This window comes from Salvelinus namaycush, chromosome 34, assembly GCF_016432855.1.
Source record: "Salvelinus namaycush isolate Seneca chromosome 34, SaNama_1.0, whole genome shotgun sequence".
Taxonomy (NCBI): Eukaryota; Metazoa; Chordata; class Actinopteri; order Salmoniformes; family Salmonidae; genus Salvelinus; species Salvelinus namaycush.
This window is the reverse complement of record NC_052340.1, coordinates 26504477-26525496: the sequence shown is the minus strand read 5'-3', so window position 1 is coordinate 26525496 and position 21020 is coordinate 26504477. Positions and strand designations below refer to the sequence as shown.

At 40.0% G+C, this 21020-nt stretch overlaps 2 protein-coding genes across 4 annotated transcripts in view; both read left to right on the top strand.

The window, feature by feature from the left end:
• Positions 1-6214: 6214 nt before the first annotated feature.
• LOC120028466 (toll/interleukin-1 receptor domain-containing adapter protein-like) lies at positions 6215-19851 on the top strand. Its single transcript, XM_038973674.1, has 4 exons — positions 6215-6220; positions 9735-10251; positions 10402-10455; positions 19838-19851. Exons 1-4 carry the CDS (start codon positions 6215-6217, stop codon positions 19849-19851), a joined length of 591 nt encoding a protein of 196 aa, XP_038829602.1.
• LOC120028764 (CMP-N-acetylneuraminate-beta-galactosamide-alpha-2,3-sialyltransferase 4-like) overlaps positions 18581-21020 on the top strand; it is a 73139-nt gene continuing 70699 nt past the window's right edge. The window contains exon 1 of one of the 3 annotated variants that reach the window (XM_038974003.1): positions 18581-18644. The gene's annotated coding sequence lies outside the window, so the exon portion shown is untranslated. Of the gene's footprint in view, positions 18645-18669; positions 18899-21020 lie in introns of those variants that run through there. The other 2 variants (XR_005473528.1, XM_038974002.1) reach the window with 2 other exon arrangements.

The window sequence follows — 21020 nt, the reverse complement described above, 5'->3', positions numbered from 1 at the left end:
AACAACTCGTTGCAGATCAGATGGTTTTCTGGTACTAGAATTCCTGTAATGGGACCAACTCAACTCCAATACTGATATGTAGGCTTAGCCCTAGTCAAAGAGAGCTCATCCGCTCTCTTTTTCTTTGCCCCAAAAGAAAAGCTCATGTTTGTCCTCCTCTTGGACAAGGTGCTAAATCCATCTTTCTGATGACAAATGTCAGTCATTTGTTAAATGCTTAGGCCATTTTAGTGTTATTTTACCAATCACACACAGAAATGTACATTGTTTTGTAAATACAGTAGCCCACACGCATGACAGAGCATTACAGTTTGACAATTGCTTGCGCATGACTTCTGAAACTATGGCTCCTTTTCTCTAGACTACACAAAATGCCAAAACACACACACACAAAACATCACACATCTCTTGCAAAACCAAACACTTCATTCAAAACTATTTTAACTCCTCAAAATTGTGTTTTAGCATCAAAACTCTACACACAAACCATCAAATTATTAGCTCTTATACAAACCAACTACACACAGATGTGACAAACACTACTATCTTGTGTCTTTTGCATGTTCAGTGGAGTCCACGGCAGTTTGTCATAGCACTCATGTACGTGCACAAATATATACAGTATATATGCATATTTAGTATATATTTACACAATAAACAGAAATACAAGGGGGTAAAAAATTAAATGCATTTCTTTCTCAAAACGTTGTATTTTCATCCAGATTTCGGGATGAACAGTAACAGACAAAACAAATACAGTAGAAGATAAACAAGTAGGCTTGTTACTAAACTCAGCAAAACAAGAAACGTCCCTTCTTCAGGACCCTGTCTTTCAAAGAGAATTTGTAAAAATCCAAATAACTTCACAGATCTTCATTGTAAAGGGTTTAAACACTGTTTCCCATGCTTGTTCAATGAACCATAAACAATTAATGAACATGCACCTGTGGAACGGTCGTTAAGACACTAACAGCTTACAGACGGTAGGCAATTAAGGTCACAGTTCTGAAAACTTAGGACACTAAAGAGGCCTTTCTACTGACTCTGAAAAACACCAAAAGAAAGATGCCCAGGGTCCCTGCTCATCTGCGTGAACGTGCCTTAGGCATGCTGCAAGGAGGCATGAGGACTGCAGATGTGGCCAGGGCAATAAATTGCAATGTCTGTACTGTGAGACGCCTAAGACAGTGCTACAGTGAGACAGGACAGACAGCTGATCGTCCTCGCAGTGGCAGACCACGTGTAACAACACCTGCACAGGATTGGTACATCCGAACATCACACCTGCGTGACAGGTACAGGATGGCAACAACAACTGCCCGAGTTACATCAGGAATGCACAATCCCTCCATCAGTGCTCAGACTGTCCGCAATAGGCTGAGAGAGGCTGGACTGAGGGCTTATAGGCCTGTTGTAAGGCAGGTCCTCACCAGACATCACAGGCAACAACGTTGCCTATGGACACAAACCCACTGTCGCTGGACCAGACAGGACTGACAAAAAGTGCTCTTCACTGACGAGTCGAGGTTTCGTTTCACCAGGGGTGATGGTCGGATTCGCGTTTATCGTCGAAGGAATGAGCGTTACACCGAGAACTGTACTCTGGAGCGGGATCGATTTGGGCGTGGAGGGTCCGTCATGGTCTGGGACGGTGCGTCACAGGATCATCGGACTGACCTTGTTGTCATTGCAGGCAATCTCAACGCTGTGCGTTACAGGGAAGACATCCTCCTCCCTCATGTGGTACCCTTCCTGCAGGCTCATCCTGACATGACCCTCCCCCCAGAAATGTCCGGGAACTTGCAGGTGCCTTGGTGGAAGAGTGGGGTAACATCTCACAGAAAGAACTGGCAAATATGGTGCAGTCCATGAGGAGATGCACTGCAGTCCATGAGGAGATGCACTGCAGTCCATGAGGAGATGCACTGCAGTACTTAATGCAGCTGGTGGCCACACCAGATACTAACTGTTACTTTGGGATTTTGACCCCCCCTTTGTTCAGGGACACATTATTCCTTTTCTGTTAGTCACATGTCTGTGGAACTTGCTCAGTTTATGTCTCAGTTGAATCTTATGTTCATACAAATATTTACACATGTTAAGTTTGCTGAAAATAAACGCAGTTGACAGTGAGAGGACGTTTCTTTATAAAGAAAAAAACAATTTGGGTGCATCCTGTCTCCTATTTGAGTCTGGCCACAGCACCTCATCAACATCACAAGAGATGTTCTCTCTGGCTAAACAGTGGGGAAAGTAGCATCTGAAGTGACGTATCCAGCCCTGGCATGTTCATCCAGCCCTGGCATGAGAATATGGTGGCAGGTTGAGCATCAAAACTTGCGGATGGTCAATGAACCAATTGCGGACCAGAGCAGCATGGTGGAAACCTGGACTGCTCTGGCCCATTCCTCTGGTCATTGGGAATGAGGATATTATGCAGGGTGTCAAGGAAGGTGATAATGTGGGCAGTATTTTAAGGACCAAGAGTAGCATGATGATGAAGGACACCGTTCTGACTAATGGCTGCACACATTGTGATGTTGCCACCACACGCGGTGTCCTATGAGGTTTCTTCCTCTGCATCTTGTTTTGGCTATGTTAAAGCCGACCTTATCAACGTAGACGAAATCATGATGCTCTGCAACAGCATCTAGTTCCATAACTCTGAAACAGACAACACATTATTGCATGACAGTATGAATAGACATAGACCAGTCAATATGTAGCACAATACACTGGAATACAGTACCAATGACAGGATAGTATAGCTTACTTGTACGTATTCATAGCGCAGTTTTTTCACACCATCAGAATTTCGCTCAAATGGTACTCTGTAGAGCTGCTTCATACGAATCTGATGGCGTTTCAGGAGACGGCCAAGTGCGGATAAACTCACACTATTTATGTTACTGAATGTTGTGTTGTCAGTGATGATGTGGGGTTGCAGTTGTCATAAACGTATGCGGTTGTTTAAAATGACCATATTCAATGTGTTGGTCCTGCTCTGCAGTGAACAGACGATTTCTTCCTCCATTGAAGGGTTGTCTAGCAATTCTGCAAAAACGTGCGAATGGTTAGGGTGCAAGATTTCATTCAGTATGAAATGGTAACTGTAGTGCTGTAAGTACAGTAGCATGGTATTAGGTTTACTTACCTGTTCTCATTTTGAAATGTTCGGATGACACTTGCTGCAGTGTAGCGGCTCAAGTTAGGCTGGACCCTCTGCCCAGCCTCCCTGAAACTCAACCAAAACAGCCCGGATCTCATCTGTGATTGTTCTCCTCGTCCCAGCCCCCCCCCCCCCCCTCCCCTCCCCTCTCTCCAAAATTGGCCTCCATTGTGGTCCAAACCAAGAAAGCCAACCTGAAGCCTATTTATTGTGCTCAAGTTCTGATTTGAATGATGTGTCTAATGTAGAGAACTGTGTTGAGTGTTTTGCAAAAAGTGCTTTACAATTGCAAACTGAGTGTAAAGCAGATAACGTGCTTGCAGTTTTGCAGACTTGGTCTGAAGATTAGGCACATGACTTAATGGTTTCACTGAGTGTGCCTCAAGTACCACTTTAGTGTGTAAGCGTTTGTAAAAAAAAAAACTGTAAACAGCTGTTGTACATCACATGTAGGCCACAGCTTTTCTTAGGAAGTTGTGGCTAAAAGGGTTACTGCATGACTTCCTTCCTGTTGCAGACATAGTTCTCTAAAATATTTGATTGCCTACTACATGATTTGATTCTAACCCATACAAGAATAATAACGTTACACTTGCAGTTCCAGAATTGAGGATGTACAACCAAGCAACGTTAACCTACGCAAGGAAACAGGCTACAATTTGAATAATTTTAGGATGGGTCACCACCACTCAACACACCCTGTAACTCCTCTGAAGTCAAATCTCGTATACCCAAATACTTCTCTACAGCTGCCACCACAACGTCTACTGTATTTTCTGTGATTTCCGTTCCATTTCTGCGTGAATTACTCTGATATGCTGCTACGCAGTTCAAGTCCTGGCGTTTGTTTGTCAGCGAGCCAAATATGGTAGTCGTCACAGCCACAAAGTCGTACAAAGGATTACTTCTTCCGGTTGCTTACATAGTTCGCTAAAATATTTGATTGCCTTCTACATTATTTGATTCTAGCTCAGACAATAATAATTCCCACAGCCACAAAATCATATAAAGGATTACTGCATGACTTCTATCCGGTTGCGTACATAGTTCCCTCACAGCTCTTGATAGTATCACTGATCTTTATTAAGAACCGTATCGGCCTTCGTATGATTTTTTGTGAATGTTTTTATTTATAAAAAAATGTGCACCCTTATGTAGACCAGGCTCCCCCCACATCCGTTCCACACATCGAAGGGGGTTGGAGGCAAAGGAAAAACAAATAAGTGCTACCAAATATAACAATATGCATTTCATAAATATTACAAAAGTGTATAAATAAGACGTATGAAACACGTCTGTAAAACCACAATGAGGATATAGCAAGTTTTCATTAATCATTGGGTACATCGTACGAAGAACAGAGTAATCTGGCACATAATTCTGGCACATAATTCATGTTCAAATTCACAACATAACATACATAGGCATTTCATCATTAAGTAATTTAGGAAATAATGTCTGGAGGGTGAAAATCCCAAAACATTCTCTTTTACTCAGAGTATTATTAATATCACCTCCCCTGTCTGATATCTTAACTTTCTCTATGCCACAAAATCTAAAGATCATGCTTCAGGACATTGAAATGTACTACGAATGGATAATCCCTGTCGTTTCTCCTGATTGAACTTTTATGTTCACTAATTTTCTGTTTGAGAGAACGAGAGGTTTTACCGACATAGCAGGACCCACATGGACATTTAATAATGTAAATAACATGGGTGGTGGAACACGTAATAATGTCATTTATTTGGAACCGTTTTCCTGTGTGTGGGTGGCAGAAATATTCACACTTCATCATATTGTTGCACTGTGCGCATCCTCTGCATTTATAGCTACAATTTGGTAGAGGGCGTAAAAGAGCCTGGCTGATTTTCTTTTGTGGCTGGCAGTTGGCATGAACCAATTTATCGCGTAAATTGCGACCTCTCCTATACACAATAAGTGGTGGATTTTTAAATTCAGCCGGCAAAACTGGGTCCGATGATAAAATATGTCAGTGTTTCTTGACCACACCTCCCATTTTTCGCGAATTCAAAGTATATGTAGTTGTGAACATTACGGAGTGTTCTTTAGCTTTAGCGGGTCTTTTTTTGTAACAGTCCATCTCATATTTTTCCAATGCCAAATTAAGAGCTTCATCCACACATTGTGACGAACAGCCTCTTTTTAGAAACCTAATGCGCATCTCCGATGCTTTTTCTAGATAATCCTCTGTGGAGTGGCATATACGGCGCAGTCTGAAAAATTGGCTTCTTGGAAGTCCTCTTTTTAATGGCTCAGGATGGAAGCTGTCCCCCTGCAATAGAGTATTTCTGTCCGTTTATTCTCTATACAGAGTTGTTAACAGGGTTCCATTTGATTTCTCAATCCACATATCGAGGTAATGAACACGTTGAGTGTCACGTTCAATAGTGAATTTTAGATTGGGGTCAATGTCATTGAGTAGTGCCATAAAATCTGACAGCTCTTTTTCAGGTCCTTCCCATATGCAAAAAATGTCGTCAATATATCGATACCACTTCAGGACTTTATTCAAAAATGTATTTTCGTTTTCATTATTAACAAAACGTTCTTCAACAAGACCCACATAAAGGTTAGCATAGCTCGTAGCGAATGTGGAGCCCATCGATGTTCCATTCGTTTGGAGGTAGTATTCATCAAACCTAAAATAGTTATACGTCAAAACATATTCAGCCAGCTCTAGAATGAAGTTTGTTGGTGGATATTCATTAGTATCTCTGCCTCCCAAATAGTGAGCTAGTGCTGCCAGCCCCCCCACATGGGGAATACTGGTATATAGACTCTCCACATCTAATGTGACCAAAATACAGTCTTCTTTTAAACCCGTTATTGGTGAGATCTTGTTTATGAAGTCTATAGAGTCTTTTACATATGCTGGCAGTGCTTGCACATGAGTTTTAATAAAAGAGTCTACAAAGTTCGACAATGGCTCTAGCATTGAGCCTATTCCTGCAACCACTGGTCTGCCTGGATAATTGCCTTGTTGTGTTTTAGTTTTGTGTAATTTCGGTAAAATGTACAAGCATGGACGTATGGCACATTTGCAGCAAAGATATTCATATTCAGGTTTTGAGATAAGGTGGTTTAATAGGATTTGCTCCAGATTAGAGCATATATCCCTTTGGAACACCTGTGTGGGATCAACACTCAGTTTTCTATAGAAACATTCATTACTGAGTTGTCTCTGAATTTCTTCTTTATATTTTTTCATAGTCTAAAACAACCACAGCACCCCCCCTTGTCTGCAGGTTTTATAACCAAAGATGAATCTTTCATTAATTCATTGAGTGCCTGTTCTTCTGTTCTCGTGAGATTCTTCTGAATGTAGTTTGTTTGTCTCGTATATACTGACATGGCTTCTTATTCGACTAACCTACAATAGGTATTAATCGAGGAGTTGCTTTTGGGCTTAAAATGGGTACCAGTTCTATTATGTGTTTCTAGGCCCGAATCAGTATTTTGCGAAAACACATGCTTAAATTTAATCTTGCGAAAGAATTAAAACAGATGTACTTTCGTATCGAATGGTTTATCTGTACATGTAGGTACAAAAGAGAGGCACTTAGATAAGACTGAGACTTGAGTGTCAGTAAGGTCTTTTTTGGAGAGGTTAATTACCGCGTCCTTTCCTTCATCTTGTTCAATTGTTGCCATGCACCTGCAAATAAGATTGCTCAGATGTGCGAGAGCCTTTAGAATTTTGTACATAGTTCCCTAAAATATTTGATTTGCTCCTACATGATTTGATTGTAACCCAGACAAGAATAATGAATCTGCAAATCCAGTGTTTTGGATGGACAACCAAGTAGCCTACGCAAAGAAACAGGCTACAGTTGGATTATTTTTAGTATGTGGAGGTATAGGCCTGACCTCTCCTGCCCTGCACTATGGATACAAAAAAACAGATCTACATTACAATTTAATGAGAGAAATTGTGCGTTGTGGGAATCAAGACATTTAGACAAACAGTGAGCTGCAGCTGCTAGATTCAACCTCCTCTTTTTCTGCTGAGAGTATCAGGGAAACCTTTGGTGTTATATTTGCAAGTTATGACATTTTTTGTAGTTACATTTTTTTTAAACTTTAAAAAACTTAATTCATGAGTGTTCATGTTATGTGATCAACTTTCTGGTAAGTGCTTAGAACAGCACATCTATTAAAATAAATCAATCAATCAAATGTGAAGGATATTACGTTACAGTTTTTCTTATTGGAGGTACAAAATTGCAATAGTCTGGAGAATGATGTCAAAAGCATGTATGGTAAATTGAAATACTTTTTTCCTAAACCACATATACTGTATAGTTGATCTACTTGACAACAATTAAATCTATTCACAAACTTGATATTTATACAAGATTAAACTTGTCTGTTTTGATAAACAGTTATGATGTGAAAGGACCAGTACTCAGTTGGCATAATTGGTGTCAGAGGAAGGCCCAACAAATTGTCAAAGACTCCCGTCACCCAAGTCAGACTGTTCTCTCTACTACCGCACAGCAAGCGGTACTGGAGCGCCAAGTCTAGGTCCAGAAGGATTCTTAACAGCTTCTACCCCTAAGCCATAAGATTGCTGAACAATTAATCAAATGGCCACTCAGACTATTTACATTCACTGACCCCGGTTTTGTTTTTACACTGCTGCTACTCGCTGTTTATTATCTATGCCTAGTCACCTTACAAATGACCTCGACCAACCTGTATCTGCGCACATTGATTCGGTACCGGTCTGTACCCCCTGTATATAGCCTCGTTATTGTTATATAATTTTCTTGTGTTACTTTTTGATTTAATTTTGTACTTTAGTTTATTTATAAAATATTTTCTTAACTCTATTTCTTGAACTGCATTGTTGGATAAGGGCTTGTAAGTAAGCGCTTCACCGTAAGGTCTACTAAACCTGTTGTATTCCGCGCATGTGAAAAAGGGAGCCTCCCGCTCTAGGCGCTCATATGCAATAATTGGATAATTGAATAACCTAATAACCAACGTTTCGACAGACAAGCTGTCTTCATCAGGGTATAATGACGTTTATATACTGTCAAAGGACACACACAGGTGTCTGTAATCATGGCCGGGTGTGGCTTTATATCATTGGTTAATTTACAGATATAAATAGAAAATAAATGTATAGCATACGATCATAGATCGATGCTCCGAGATTCGTACTTTTAATTCGCCTATCGGTTTACCCACATAATTTTTACCACAAGGACAAGTTATAAGATAAATAACTGCCTTAGTGGAGCACATGATAACACCTTTGATTGGGTTCTGTTTACCTGTTTGAGGGTGTTTGAAGGATCTACATTTGTAAGTGCCATTGCATTGAGCGCAGCCATTACACTTGTAGTTTCCATCCGGTAGAGGCGCAAAAGTACGCTGTGCTTGGGTTTTTGCGGTGGTAAATCAGAGTTGACCAATTTATCCCTGATATTTCTGCCCCGCGAGAATTCAACCAAGGGAGGGTCCGAAAACACATTACCGATACGGTCATCGGATCTTAGAATGTGAAAATGTTTAAACGATTCCCATAATTTGTTCAGTGCACTTTGAATAGCGGGTAATAAGAACGTAAGAATGTTTATTTTTGGGAGACTGTCGTTGATAGAGACCATGTCTCGATTTGTTTTGGATTTTCTCAATGTCAGTATTAATCTGACCATTTTTGTACCCTCTCTTCTTGAATTTCGTTGCATCTCAGCCATATTTCTGTCGAAGCGGGTGACAGCTATCAGCCCTCAACAAACTGTTACTATCAGTGGGTTTCCTGTAAAGATTCGTGTATAGAACATTATCCTCACACAAAATCTGAAGATCAAGGAAACTGATTTGACGTGGGTCAGATTGCATAGTAAAGCTCAGGTGCTCAGAACAAGAGTTAAGAACAGCATGGAATGCCTGGAGCTGTTTTGCATCACCCCTCCACATGTGACAAATAACATTTGACTTGAGTAAATATATCTTCATAGTAAAATACTACTTGAGTAAAAGTCTGAAAGTATTGGTTTTAAATATACTTAAGTATAAGAAGTAAATGTAATTGCTAAAAAAAAGTTAATGTAATTGCTCAAATGTACTTAAGTATCAGAAGTAAAAGTGTAAATCATTTCAAATTCCTCAAACCAGATGGCACCATTTTCTTGTTTTTTATTTATTTACGAATAGCCAGGTGCACACACAGACATCATTTCCAAACGAAGCATGTGTGTCGACCAGATCAGAGGCAGTAGGGATGACCAGGCATGTTCTGTTGATAAGTGTGAATTGGACCATGTTCCTGTCCTGCTAAGCATTCAAAATGTAACCAGTACTTTTGCGTGTCAGGGAAAATGTACAGTATGTAGTAAAAACTACATTATTTTATTCAGGAATGTAGTGAAGTAGAAGTTGTCAAAAAATATAAATAGTAAAGTCAAGTACAGATACTCAAAATAACTACTTGAAAGTATTTTTATTTAAGCACTTTACACCACTGGAAAGGACCCATGTTTAATTATCTTGTTTCAGGTTGGTTCCGTCGACTCTTAGTGAAACCTAAAAGAGAGTCTCCACAGAGCAGCTCGTCTCCACATCCCCTTCTGTCGATGGTGTCTTATCATTGGCTCCCACCTCCACTCCTAACCCACCACCACCTTTTCTGAGCTCCACGATTCGTTGGAGCCAGACCTACGACATGTGTGTGTGCCACAGTCCTATGGACATCGAAGAAGCCATCCGTCTGGCCTCTTACCTGGAGAACCCGCCATGTGGCCTGCACTGTTTCCTACGGAAACGTGATGTCATCGTGGGGGGTGCCATCCCCACTGAGCTATGCCAGGCTGTGCAGAGCAGCCATTGCTGGGCCCTTCTCATCACCCCCAACTTCCTGCTGGATGACTGGTGCCAGTACATGATGCACCAGGCACTGTCTGAGGGGCCCATGTCCAACCGGATCATTCCCCTGGTCCTCAACCTGCCTTACTCTCAGTACCCAAAGGAGCTACGCTTTTACTACTACAAGGACCTGAGCAAGAACCCAGAGCGAGGATACACACAGGTGTACAAGACGGTGCTGAAGTGTGAGTAGTGAAAGTCTGGTAGAGACTTCCTTTACAATTCTTTAGCTATTATGAGTCTGTGTGGTTGTTGACAAAGAGTAATCTGTCAACAACAGCTAAAGACATGTTCAAATCTATGGCAGAATAACCTCTTTGTACTTTCCTTTGTAGACTTGGAGGACATGGTTGAAAAAGATCCTGATAAAGTTGATTACAACATGGATAGTACTAGCAACAGATTGGAAGGGGCATCCTGTTCTCCAAGGACAAAACTGTCATCAAACTATCATCATTCTGAGCCTCTGCCTTCACTTCAAGAGATTGAGAGGACAGGTGCTGCATATTCACAGGACTATTGTAAATCACAAGATAGCTAGAATAAAGTGGCTCGCTGACTGACTTAGGGAAATCCCCTTATGAAAAACACCCCACTGGGCACACACTGGTTGAATCAATGTTGTTTCCACATAATTTCAATTAAATGATTTTGAACCAACCTATAATAGATGTTGAATTGAAGTCTGTTGCCCAGTGGGACTGCAATGGTTGACTGATCTGACATTACCACAAGTAACTTATTTTTTGTATCAGGTTTCTTATCAACAGATGTAAATATTAATACATCTAATCCAAGTTGTTGTGTGCAGATGTGCAATCTTAATGTACACTAATTCACACAGTGCTCAAAAGTCAGTGTTATGTGCAACAGAAACCTATTTGGACTGGGTTTTCAGTGGAATAATATGTCAACCAACATGGGAGAGTGATGCAAGATAGTAAAACAGAACATCCCTTGGTACCATTGATGTTGCTCTGATACGGTGCCTTGCAAAAATATTTACCCCCCTTGGCATTTTTCCTATTTTGTTGCATTACAGCCTGTAATTTATATTGATTTTTATTTGGATTCCATGTAATGGACATACACAAAATAGTCCAAATTGGTGAAGTGAAATGAAAAAAATAACTTGTTTAAAAAAAAACGTTAAAGTGGTGCGTGCATATGTATTCACTCAGTTTGCTATGAAGCCCCTAAATAAGATCTAGTGCAACCAATTACCTTCAGAAGTCACATAATTAGTTAAATAAAGTCCACCTGTGTGCAATCTAAGTGTCACATGATCTGTCACATGATCTCAGTATATGTACAGCTGTTCTGAAAGACCCCAGACTCTGCAACACCACTAAGCAAGGGGCACTATGAAGACCAAGGAGCTCGCCAAACAGGTCAGGGACAAAGTTGTGGAGAAGTACAGATCAGGGTTGGATTATAAAACATATCTGAAAGTTTGAACATCCCACGGAGCACCATTAAATCCATTATTAAAAAATGGAAAGAATATGGTACAAACAACAAACCTGCCAAAGATGGCCGCCAACCAAAACTCACAGACCAGGCAAGGAGGGCATTAATCAGAGAGGCAACAAAGAGACCAAAGATAACCCTGAAGGAGCTGCAAAGCTCCACAGCGGAGATTGGAGTATCTGTCCATAGGACCACTTTAAGCCGTACACTCCACAGAGCTGGGCTTTACGAAAGAGTGGTCAGAAAAAAGCTATTGTTTAAAGAAAAATGTGGGAGACTCCCCAAACATATGGAAGAAGGTACTCTGGTTAGATGAGACTAAAAATGAGCTTTTTGGCCATCAAGGAAAACGCTATGTCTGGCGCAAACACAACACTTCTCATCACCCCGAGAACATCATCCCCACAGTGAAGCATGGTGATGGCAGCATCATGCTGTGGGTATGTTTTTCATCGACAGGGACTGGGAAACTGGTCAGAATTGAAGGAATGATGGATGGCGCTAAATACAGGGAAATTCTTGAAGGAAACCGGTTTCAGTCTTCAAGAGATTTGAGACTGGGACGGAGGTTCACCTTCCAGCAGGACAATGACCCTAACATACTGCTAAAGCAACACTCTAGTGGTTTAAGGGGAAACATTGAAATATCTTGGAATGGCCTTGTCAAAGCCCAGATCTCAATCCAATTGAGAATATGTGGTATGACTTAAAGATTGCTGTACACCAGCTGAACCCATCCAACTTGAAGGAGCTGGAGCAGTTTTGCCCTGAAGAATGGGCAAAAATCCCAGTGGCTAGATGTGCCAAGCTTCTAAAGACATACCCCATGAGACTTGTAGCTATAATTTGTGCAAAAGGTGGCTCTACAAAGTATTGACATTTTTTGGGGGGGGGGGGGGGGGGGGGGGGGGGGGATAATTATGCACGCTCAAGTTTTCTGTTTTTTGTCTTATTCCTTATTTGTTTCACAATAAAAAATATTTTGCATCTTCAAAGTGGTAGGCATTTATGTCACTGTATGTCATAACCAACAATGTGTATAAACCCTGGATGACTGGCGGGGCTCTGTATTGAAGCCACTAGGCAACCGTCTTGGCACTCCTCCTCAAGTGTAAAAAAGATTTTGGAAGCTATAGAAATGCATTTATTAGTTCGTGTTTGATATGTTTATTCTATTACAGACACCTTAATGTGTACTTTTACATTATATTATGTAAGCGAAATATAAAATGAAAAACTATATACAAGCATTTTCATTAAAGTATATTTTTAGAGAGTACTAATGTTACTGTCAGACTACAAAAACAGAGAGTCACACACTCCATATGTTTAAACTCCCAGTAATTTATTGGGTAAAACACCAATGTTTCGGCATCACTGTGCCTTCTTCAGGGTAATGTAATGAATGCTTGAGGGCTGTGTCATAATTTTTAGGTTGATTAGAATGAATTGAGTGAAACTGTTGAAAGACAATAGTTTACAGGATATTGAATATATTAGGCTATTGTTATCATTAGCATAAGATTATCATCAACATGCATTATTGTTTAATTTAATTTCACATAGATATTTAATTGTTTCCAATTTCATAAAATGTTGGTTACATGTAATGTTTTGGTTAAGCCATAATGCACAATAAGCATCATCAACAGGGGAACATGTTTTGTGTACGCTGATAAGCTGTAGAAATCATATTTTCATTTATAAAACTTGTTCACAGAAAATGTAATTTGTAAAATGTAAAATGTAAAATGTAATCAGGGCCTGAGATCAAAGTCAATATTCAGACCACTAGGGGTTAATGTTTTTAGACATGATATCCAGTAAGCCTCCCTCTGTAGTAGTAGGATCTCCACGTTAACTCCTCTCCTTGGTAGAGCAACATGCTCAATGCCTGGGTATTTGAGGGAAGAGATAGGATGGTTAGCTTCAACAAAGTGAGCTGCTACTGGATAGTCAGTTTTCTTACACCTGATTGTGCGGTGTTCAGCTAGGCATTGTTATAATTGTCATTTCATTTGTTCTATGTAGGTTTTCCCACATGAACAGGGGATGAGATAGATTAGTCCCTTTGTCTTGCATGAGATGATACCCCTAACAGGGATTTTACAACCTGTATGTGGGTGTCTGAAGAAGGATGTTTTTGTAGTGCTATGCATTGTGCGCATAAGCCACGTTTGTAGTTACCATTTGGAATGGGTGTCAAGTGTGTCTGACTGGGCTCAGGGGGCAGGTCAGATCTCACTAAGCTATCCCCAATATTGCGACCACGCTTATAGACGAGGTGTGCAATTTTTTTTGTCTGATTGCAGAATATTTCAGTGCTTTTTCAGGATTGCTTTCAGAAGGGTTGGGTTAAAAGACACATTTCAGTTGAAGGCATTCAGTTGTACAACTGACTAGGTATCCTCCCTTTCCCTTTCATTTTGTATGAATGATTTAATGTACTTAGTTCAAAAGACAGTTTTTCTTCTTTTGTTTCATTTTTTTAGCAATTCCTCTCTTGGTTTTTGAGATATTTTCATCATTGCATCATCAAGAGTTTTGTCCTTGTAGCCTCTCATTTTGAATGTATCTGACATTTTCTTAGCATTGCTGTCAAAATCTGACTGGTTGCCACAGATTGGTTTAACCCTGCATAACTGGCTATATGGTAGACCATTCTTGAGAGGAAGGGGATGTGTACCATCCGCATGTAGCAGGGTATTGCAGTCTGTGGGCTTTATGTATAAGTCTGTACACAAAGAAACGGTTCCTGGAGTATCCTTTAGGGGTTCTTCAAATTGAAACTGGGGGAACCCCTATAAATAATTCAAAGAACCCTTCAAAAGGGTTCTTCAAAGAACCTGTTTTAATAAATCCTCAAAGAACCTTTTGAATAACCTTTTGGGGTGAATTTTTGAACTACCCCCCTCCTTTATTGTTATTATTATTATGATTAATAATAATATGCATAACAATAACAACAACACAATATTTTAATTCTCAGTGTTTATTATGATTTTAGTGGCAAAGCAGAATAAAAAAATCTAAGTATGAGGTAAACTCCCAGCAGAGCCCCAAGTCCAATGGGTATACCCTCTGGTGTGGTAATGTTAACGTGTTGATGTTCTCTGTATCCATAGCCAGAATGATTTTTGCAGTGCATGGTGATCGAACAGGTTTCCTGTTATATTCATCATAGGTGTAGGTAGGGTGAAGTCTGTGAATCCAAAAAAGAGTCATTTTATAGATGATTATCAAAACATGCACATGCCAGTATTCATACTTTCGTTTTTGTAGTGAATGTGAATGAAAAAAACTGTTTTGATAATGGTTTTCTTACACATACCTTGTCCATAATATAGAGGCCTATTCAAACATGGATTTATGGAACAGTGGGGGAAAAATCCTAAATTGAGTGCAGAGACATCCAGAATGAGATTGTGATGTACTATAAGTTGGTTTGGAGTGTTTTGTAACATGCTTTAGACACATTGTCATAATGCCTTGTAGTCAATGGCAAGTGATGACTCAGGAAATGTGATAACACATTTTCTCTCTAACAAAACAAAATATTTAAAAAAAAATAGTTTGGGGGGGGGGGGGGGGGATCAACTACAATGACAGAAAGAGTGAAAATAAGGCCACATGTTAAAATGGTTGCAGTTACCCATTAATGCCGTCATTGTAAATAAGAATTTGTTCTTAACTGACTTGCCTAGTTAAATAAAGGTTAAATAAAAAATCTAAATTTCAACCTGAACTGGAAACGAAATAACAACACTTGTTCTTAGTATCTACCACTAGGTGGTATACGTCTGCCACATTTCATCACTGGAGAATGTTATACAATTAAGGAATGTTTATAAGAGATAGTCTTAGTTTTTGCAGAAGAAGAATCAGCAGACTGAAATGTCACAATACCAACTACACCACACATCAGCAGACACAACACATAACATGAAGCATCATACTTGATCATTTTGTATTATAGCGTTACATATTATTTTCTATTCGCAAGTACCATCATCATTTTCCATGTCCGGAGAAAATTATTTGCCAGGGTTTCCGTTGACTTCCCTGCAGTGTTGTAATTAGGGTAGGTAGATTAATTTTGAATTTAAGTGGCTTTAGTTAAGCTTATGTTGGAGGTGGATATTTCAAATTACTTTTGAATAAGACAAAGGAGACAAAGGAGATGATTGTGGACTACAGGAAAAAGAGGACCGAGCACGCCCCCATTCTCATCGACGAGGCTGCAGTGGAGCAGGTTGAGAGGTTCAAGTTCCTTGGTGTCCACATCACCAACAAACTAACATGGTCCAAGCACACCAAGACAGTCGTGAAGAGGGCTCGACAAAACCTATTCCCCCTCAGGAGACTGAAAAGATTTGGTATGGGTCCTCAGATCCTCAAAAGGTTCTACAGCTGCACCATCGAGAGCATCCTGACTGGTTGCATCATTGCCTGGTATGGAAACTGCTCGGCCTCTGACCGCAAGGCACTACAGAGGGTAGTGCGAACGGCCCAGTACATCACTGGGGCCAAGCTCCCTGCCATCCAGGACCTCTATACCAGGTGGTGTCAGAGGAAGGCCCTAAAAATTGTCAAAGACTCCAGCCACCCTAGTCATTGACTGTTCTCTCTGCTATCGCACGGCAAGCGGTACCGGAGCGCCAAGTCTAAGTCCAAGAGGCTTCCAAAAATCTTCTACCCCCAAGCCATAAGATTCCTGAACACCTAATCAAATGGCTACCCAGACTATTTGCATTGCCCCCGCACCTCCCTCCCCCTCTTTTACACCGCTGTTACTCTCTGTTGTTATCATCTATGCATAGTCATTTTAATAACTCTACCCACATGTACATATTACCTTAACTAACTAGTGCCCCTGCACATTGACTCTGTACCGGTACCCCCCTGTATATAGTCTCACTATTGTTATTTTACTGCTGCTCTTTAAGTACTTGTTACTTTTATTTCTTATTCTTATCCTTAATTTATTTATATATTTTTTATATATATATATTTTTTAAACTGCATTGTTGGTTAGGGCTCATAAGTAAGCATTTCACTGTAAGGTGAACACCTGTTGTATTCAGCGAATAGGCTGTTAGGAAGGATGAAAAAATGGTAGTGTCCTGGTAATAACCACATTGACAAACAGGACGGTTTTCATCTGTGAGGAAAGATTATATGATCTTCATAAAATATGTTTTATCTATTTATTACTTCCATTGCACCTGTGATACTGTATGTGTGAAATGCAGGGAGCACAAATCTTGTTAAATCATTAATCAATGTGGACAGGATACAAAGTTATACAAATACGTTTCCCCTACAAAATGTATTTTAATGTTGTGATCTCTGCTACGGATTAAAGCAGATTAACAGGCATTTGAAATTAAGCTCTCTGTAAAAGGCCCTCCTCCAAAGGTCCCCTTTGTGTTTTTTTGGGGGCCAAGACAACTTTGTGTCACGAATGAAAATCGAGACTAATCTCTGAAAGGCACAGCTGCTCTAAGAAGCTTTTGTTGCCTCATACATTTCCAGGATCAAGTATTGCTAATGAGAGGGAGATATGAATATCCACCTTCTACAGAAGCCACCATTTCCCTGCTAATTTAATCTTATCTTTATGATAAGGTCTAAGTCAATACTAGGGAAATGTGCAATAGCAACACCTTTGTAAACCACAGTGAGGGGTTGCACACAGTAGATATGACCTAATTACTATTATCTTAGTCAGGAATGCTTATTGGCTGTAGTATGAACATTTGTTTGATTTAAAATGGAAAATAATATTCTGAGATGCAATACAATGAGATTACATTTGGATGGTTTGGGATATGCGTTTCTTCCAAGAGAGGTGTTTGGTTTGATTTAGGGTGCAGCAGTAAAACCTGATCAAGGATGGGAGAAGAGTTGTACATGATAAAGTGCAGGAAAACCCCTCAAATAAGAGGCAAGATGTGTGTCAACCACTTAAAGCATGCCACACCAAGCAGAGAAACCACAGCAGCTAGGGCCAGACGATGGCTAGCTGGTTTGTTCGGGACCACCAACAGCATGGAAAAGCACTCAGAGCTGTGGTTTAAATAGTGGTCATACGGGGTGGAGCAGCAACTTTTCAAACTGCAGTGACTGTGCTGGACTCAGGCTCTCTCCCTCCACACAGCCAAAGCAAACAGTTGACCTCTGATGGAGGAGACTTTAGTTGTGTGGGTGATGGATGAGTGATAGGATGATCCACTACTTTCTGATACTTTGAAACCTGGGGCATGGGGCTGTTTGTATCAAACATCTCAGACTAGGAGTGCTGTTCTAGGATTAGGTCGCCCCTGTCCATTCAATCTTGTTCATTGTGGTCTAAAAGGCTAAACTGATCCTAAATCAGCACTCTTACTCTGAGACACATAATACTTTCAGCCCCAGGAATCTGGTCTACCCAAGTAAAGAACTGTCCAGAATGACGTTCTCCCCTTTTCAAGGGATGATTCACAGCCAAGCACCCAAAGACACATACAGATGAGACTGCAAGATGTAGATTACTGGCACTTCAAATGGACTTCTCCCACGCAGTTACAACCAAACGGAGACCGGAAGTCCCGTCTGATTTTTACTGTGCCCTGGAACTGCCCTTGGCAAAGAATAAGAAAACATTTGCTCACCATTTTATTATTGGCTTTCAACGTTTGTAGTCTGTCAGCAATACAAAGTTCAATTTCCAGTCAAAACAAATCTTATGCTGTCAACTCTGGGTGTTGCCAGTAATAGTATTGGCAACAGCGATTTTCTCTTCACACTAAAATATATTTTTTGTTGTTGAACAAATATTAATAAATAGGCTATTATAAAATATGATGACTTGAGAATGTGTGAAACTGTTTGTAGTTCACAGAAAAAAGCACATTTAGTTTTACTTAACTTCAGAACTTATTTAAATACAAATAGCATGCATATCAGCATTCAATCAATCAATTGATGGGTCCTTTTCTGATGGTCAATAGCTCAAGAACTGCATAGGCTGCGCATGCGTCCAGAATACATATTTTGAAAAAGGGTACGCGTTGTACTGACTACGTTCCAATGGACGGTGCAATCTGCCTGTGGAGTTAGCAGCCAGGTAGATTATTGCCAACCAATTATTCATTTGCTATGAAAAATCTATTTACTTCTCAAATGTGGTATGTGGCCATATGTTTTCAAGTCGTGTAGGCCTAATCAATGAAAGGGATACCACGGCGCCTCCCACTCGGTGCATAAAAACGCCTATTTCTTGCATCTCAAAGACAGCGTTTAACGTTACTAACGTTAGTTTACTTGCCTATGATATTCTGCTTGTGTTTCGGATTGCCAAATGTGTTAACTACATTGCTGGTAAGTGAATTTACATGAGCTTTTTCAAGCTTTTTTTCTCGCAACCACAGCTGCCAAATACTGTGAGCTAGCTGGCTAATTTTAATCATTCAGAAAATAACGGTTCCATGCCCAGCAATCGCATAGAGGCAACTAAAATACATCTGTTTATTTTCAAATGTATAATTTCTTTAAAAGTTCTCATTGTATACTTTTATGAAAACATTCAATTACTTTGACATCTGTTTGCGAATGGATTTATTTAGCATAGGATTGATACTTTGTAGCTAATAATACATTTGTCAATTTGATGCTGTTGGTTGGTTGGCAAGTTACATCACATCAATTGAGGCAGAAAGAGGCACGCTCAACTTGGTCATCTTTTTTAATAAAATATGAAAAAAAATATTTTGTTGGAAATACTTTCCAAAAATTAAAAGTGAAAAACAAGTGCAACAAGGCTGTTTGATGGGTTCACAATTGTTCTAGGAAAGTTTGCAGAATGGTTGTGGAAGTTGAATGGTTGTGGAACATTGAAAATGCGGTCAGGTGAGGTGGAAGATGTTATCCTTTCATCTTCACCTTCCTATAATCTCCCTAAGCAGTGTGTTAACAGATTCTTGAGAGTGTATATTCTGTGTTGATTCCCCACATGCTGTCTGCCTGACAGCAGGGACATGTCCTGAGTTTCCCCCTGGTGAAATGAATTCTGGCCCCTGAAATGGAGAGCAATGATGTTGGCCGTGGCAGTTATGGCTGTCCGCAAACTGTCATGCACGTTGACAACATGCAATGTCCATTGTGTTATATTCGGTTTGAAAGAAGATAGCAAACAGGTGAAGCTCCACATAACAGGGGAAAAAATAATAATTATATACATTTAATTATATAATTACTATATTTTACTAACTTTAATTCTAAGGGTGCTGACAGTCTTCTCTTTTCTATTAATGTCCCCAGCATTCTTGGATTAGGCCTGAGAATGATAAAAAACAGATACATTTATAGGCCTATAGTCTTATACAGCAACACACACAGGGCATGTTCAGTTTCTTGTAGGTCAGCCCACTGGTCCTAGTGTTGAAAGGTATAACTCATTTAAAAAAAAAAGTAGCATAGTTGGTGTATGATGAGATGACCAATGTTAACTTCAATAGATTTTGTTTTCTCAGATGAACATTGAGAGACATCCAGCAACCCGAGGGTTTTGTGTTGTTTTCTTAAGCGTCGGTGGGATGTCTTTATTGGATGAGTTGCCCTTTGCCCGTCTGGCTCGTCTGGCTATCTGTCATTCTGATCCTCACAGCTGGATTAAACAAACTCACACCACATCAGTCCTCTGGACAGTACGCTATGGCTGCATTTATTACACAGGCAACCAAATTCTGATATTTTGCTCAGTTAGGGGCTGCCTGTTTAAACATGGCCTAAGTCAATGTGCAAAGGTTGCATTGGAGAGTTGACTCATAAACTAATCCATGCCAGGCCCACCCACTGGGGAGCCAGGCCCAATTGATCAACAACAAAAAATGGTATGCTCTTTACTTGTCAGTATTCCAAACAGGACATTATTAGTGTTTGCATGTTTAGGTAAAAATACAATCAGATAGAATTCATAGCAAGCAGTGAACTGGCTTAGTCAGATTTGATTAAATGTAACAGATTAACTGGAATGACATTCACTCTCACAGGATGGGTGGCCAAAAATAACAAACTAAAAGTCACACCCCCAATAAGCCACGAATATGACAGTATGTCACTGTGCTTCTATTGCTATATGCACCATTCCACTGCCTATTTCATTTGTTCATTTAGCAAAAAAGACAGCTCATAATCCACTGTCTTTATCACAGTCAACACACCTATATTTTAGCTTTAATTAGCACATTTTCTCTCAGCCAGATGGCAAAATGTGTAGAATTGCAGGAAGTTAGTTGCGTTCACAAATATGTATTTTTACATGTATTCTACATGCATTTTTTGGGGGGGCCTACCCAAATTTATACAAGCCCACCCACCAATGAATTTTTGGCCACACCACTGATCCATGCCCACTTCATTCACCATACTACTAATCTGGTGTAGGATGGCTGGTAGCCTGGTAAAGGTGCGGTGTTATCAAAGAACGGAATAGAATACAAGT

Coding starts and splice junctions, on each gene's coding strand:
- LOC120028466 (XM_038973674.1), top strand. Junction 10,252..10,401: donor GTACAAGACGGTGCTGAAGT/GTGAGTAGTGAA, acceptor TTTCCTTTGTAG/ACTTGGAGGACATGGTTGAA.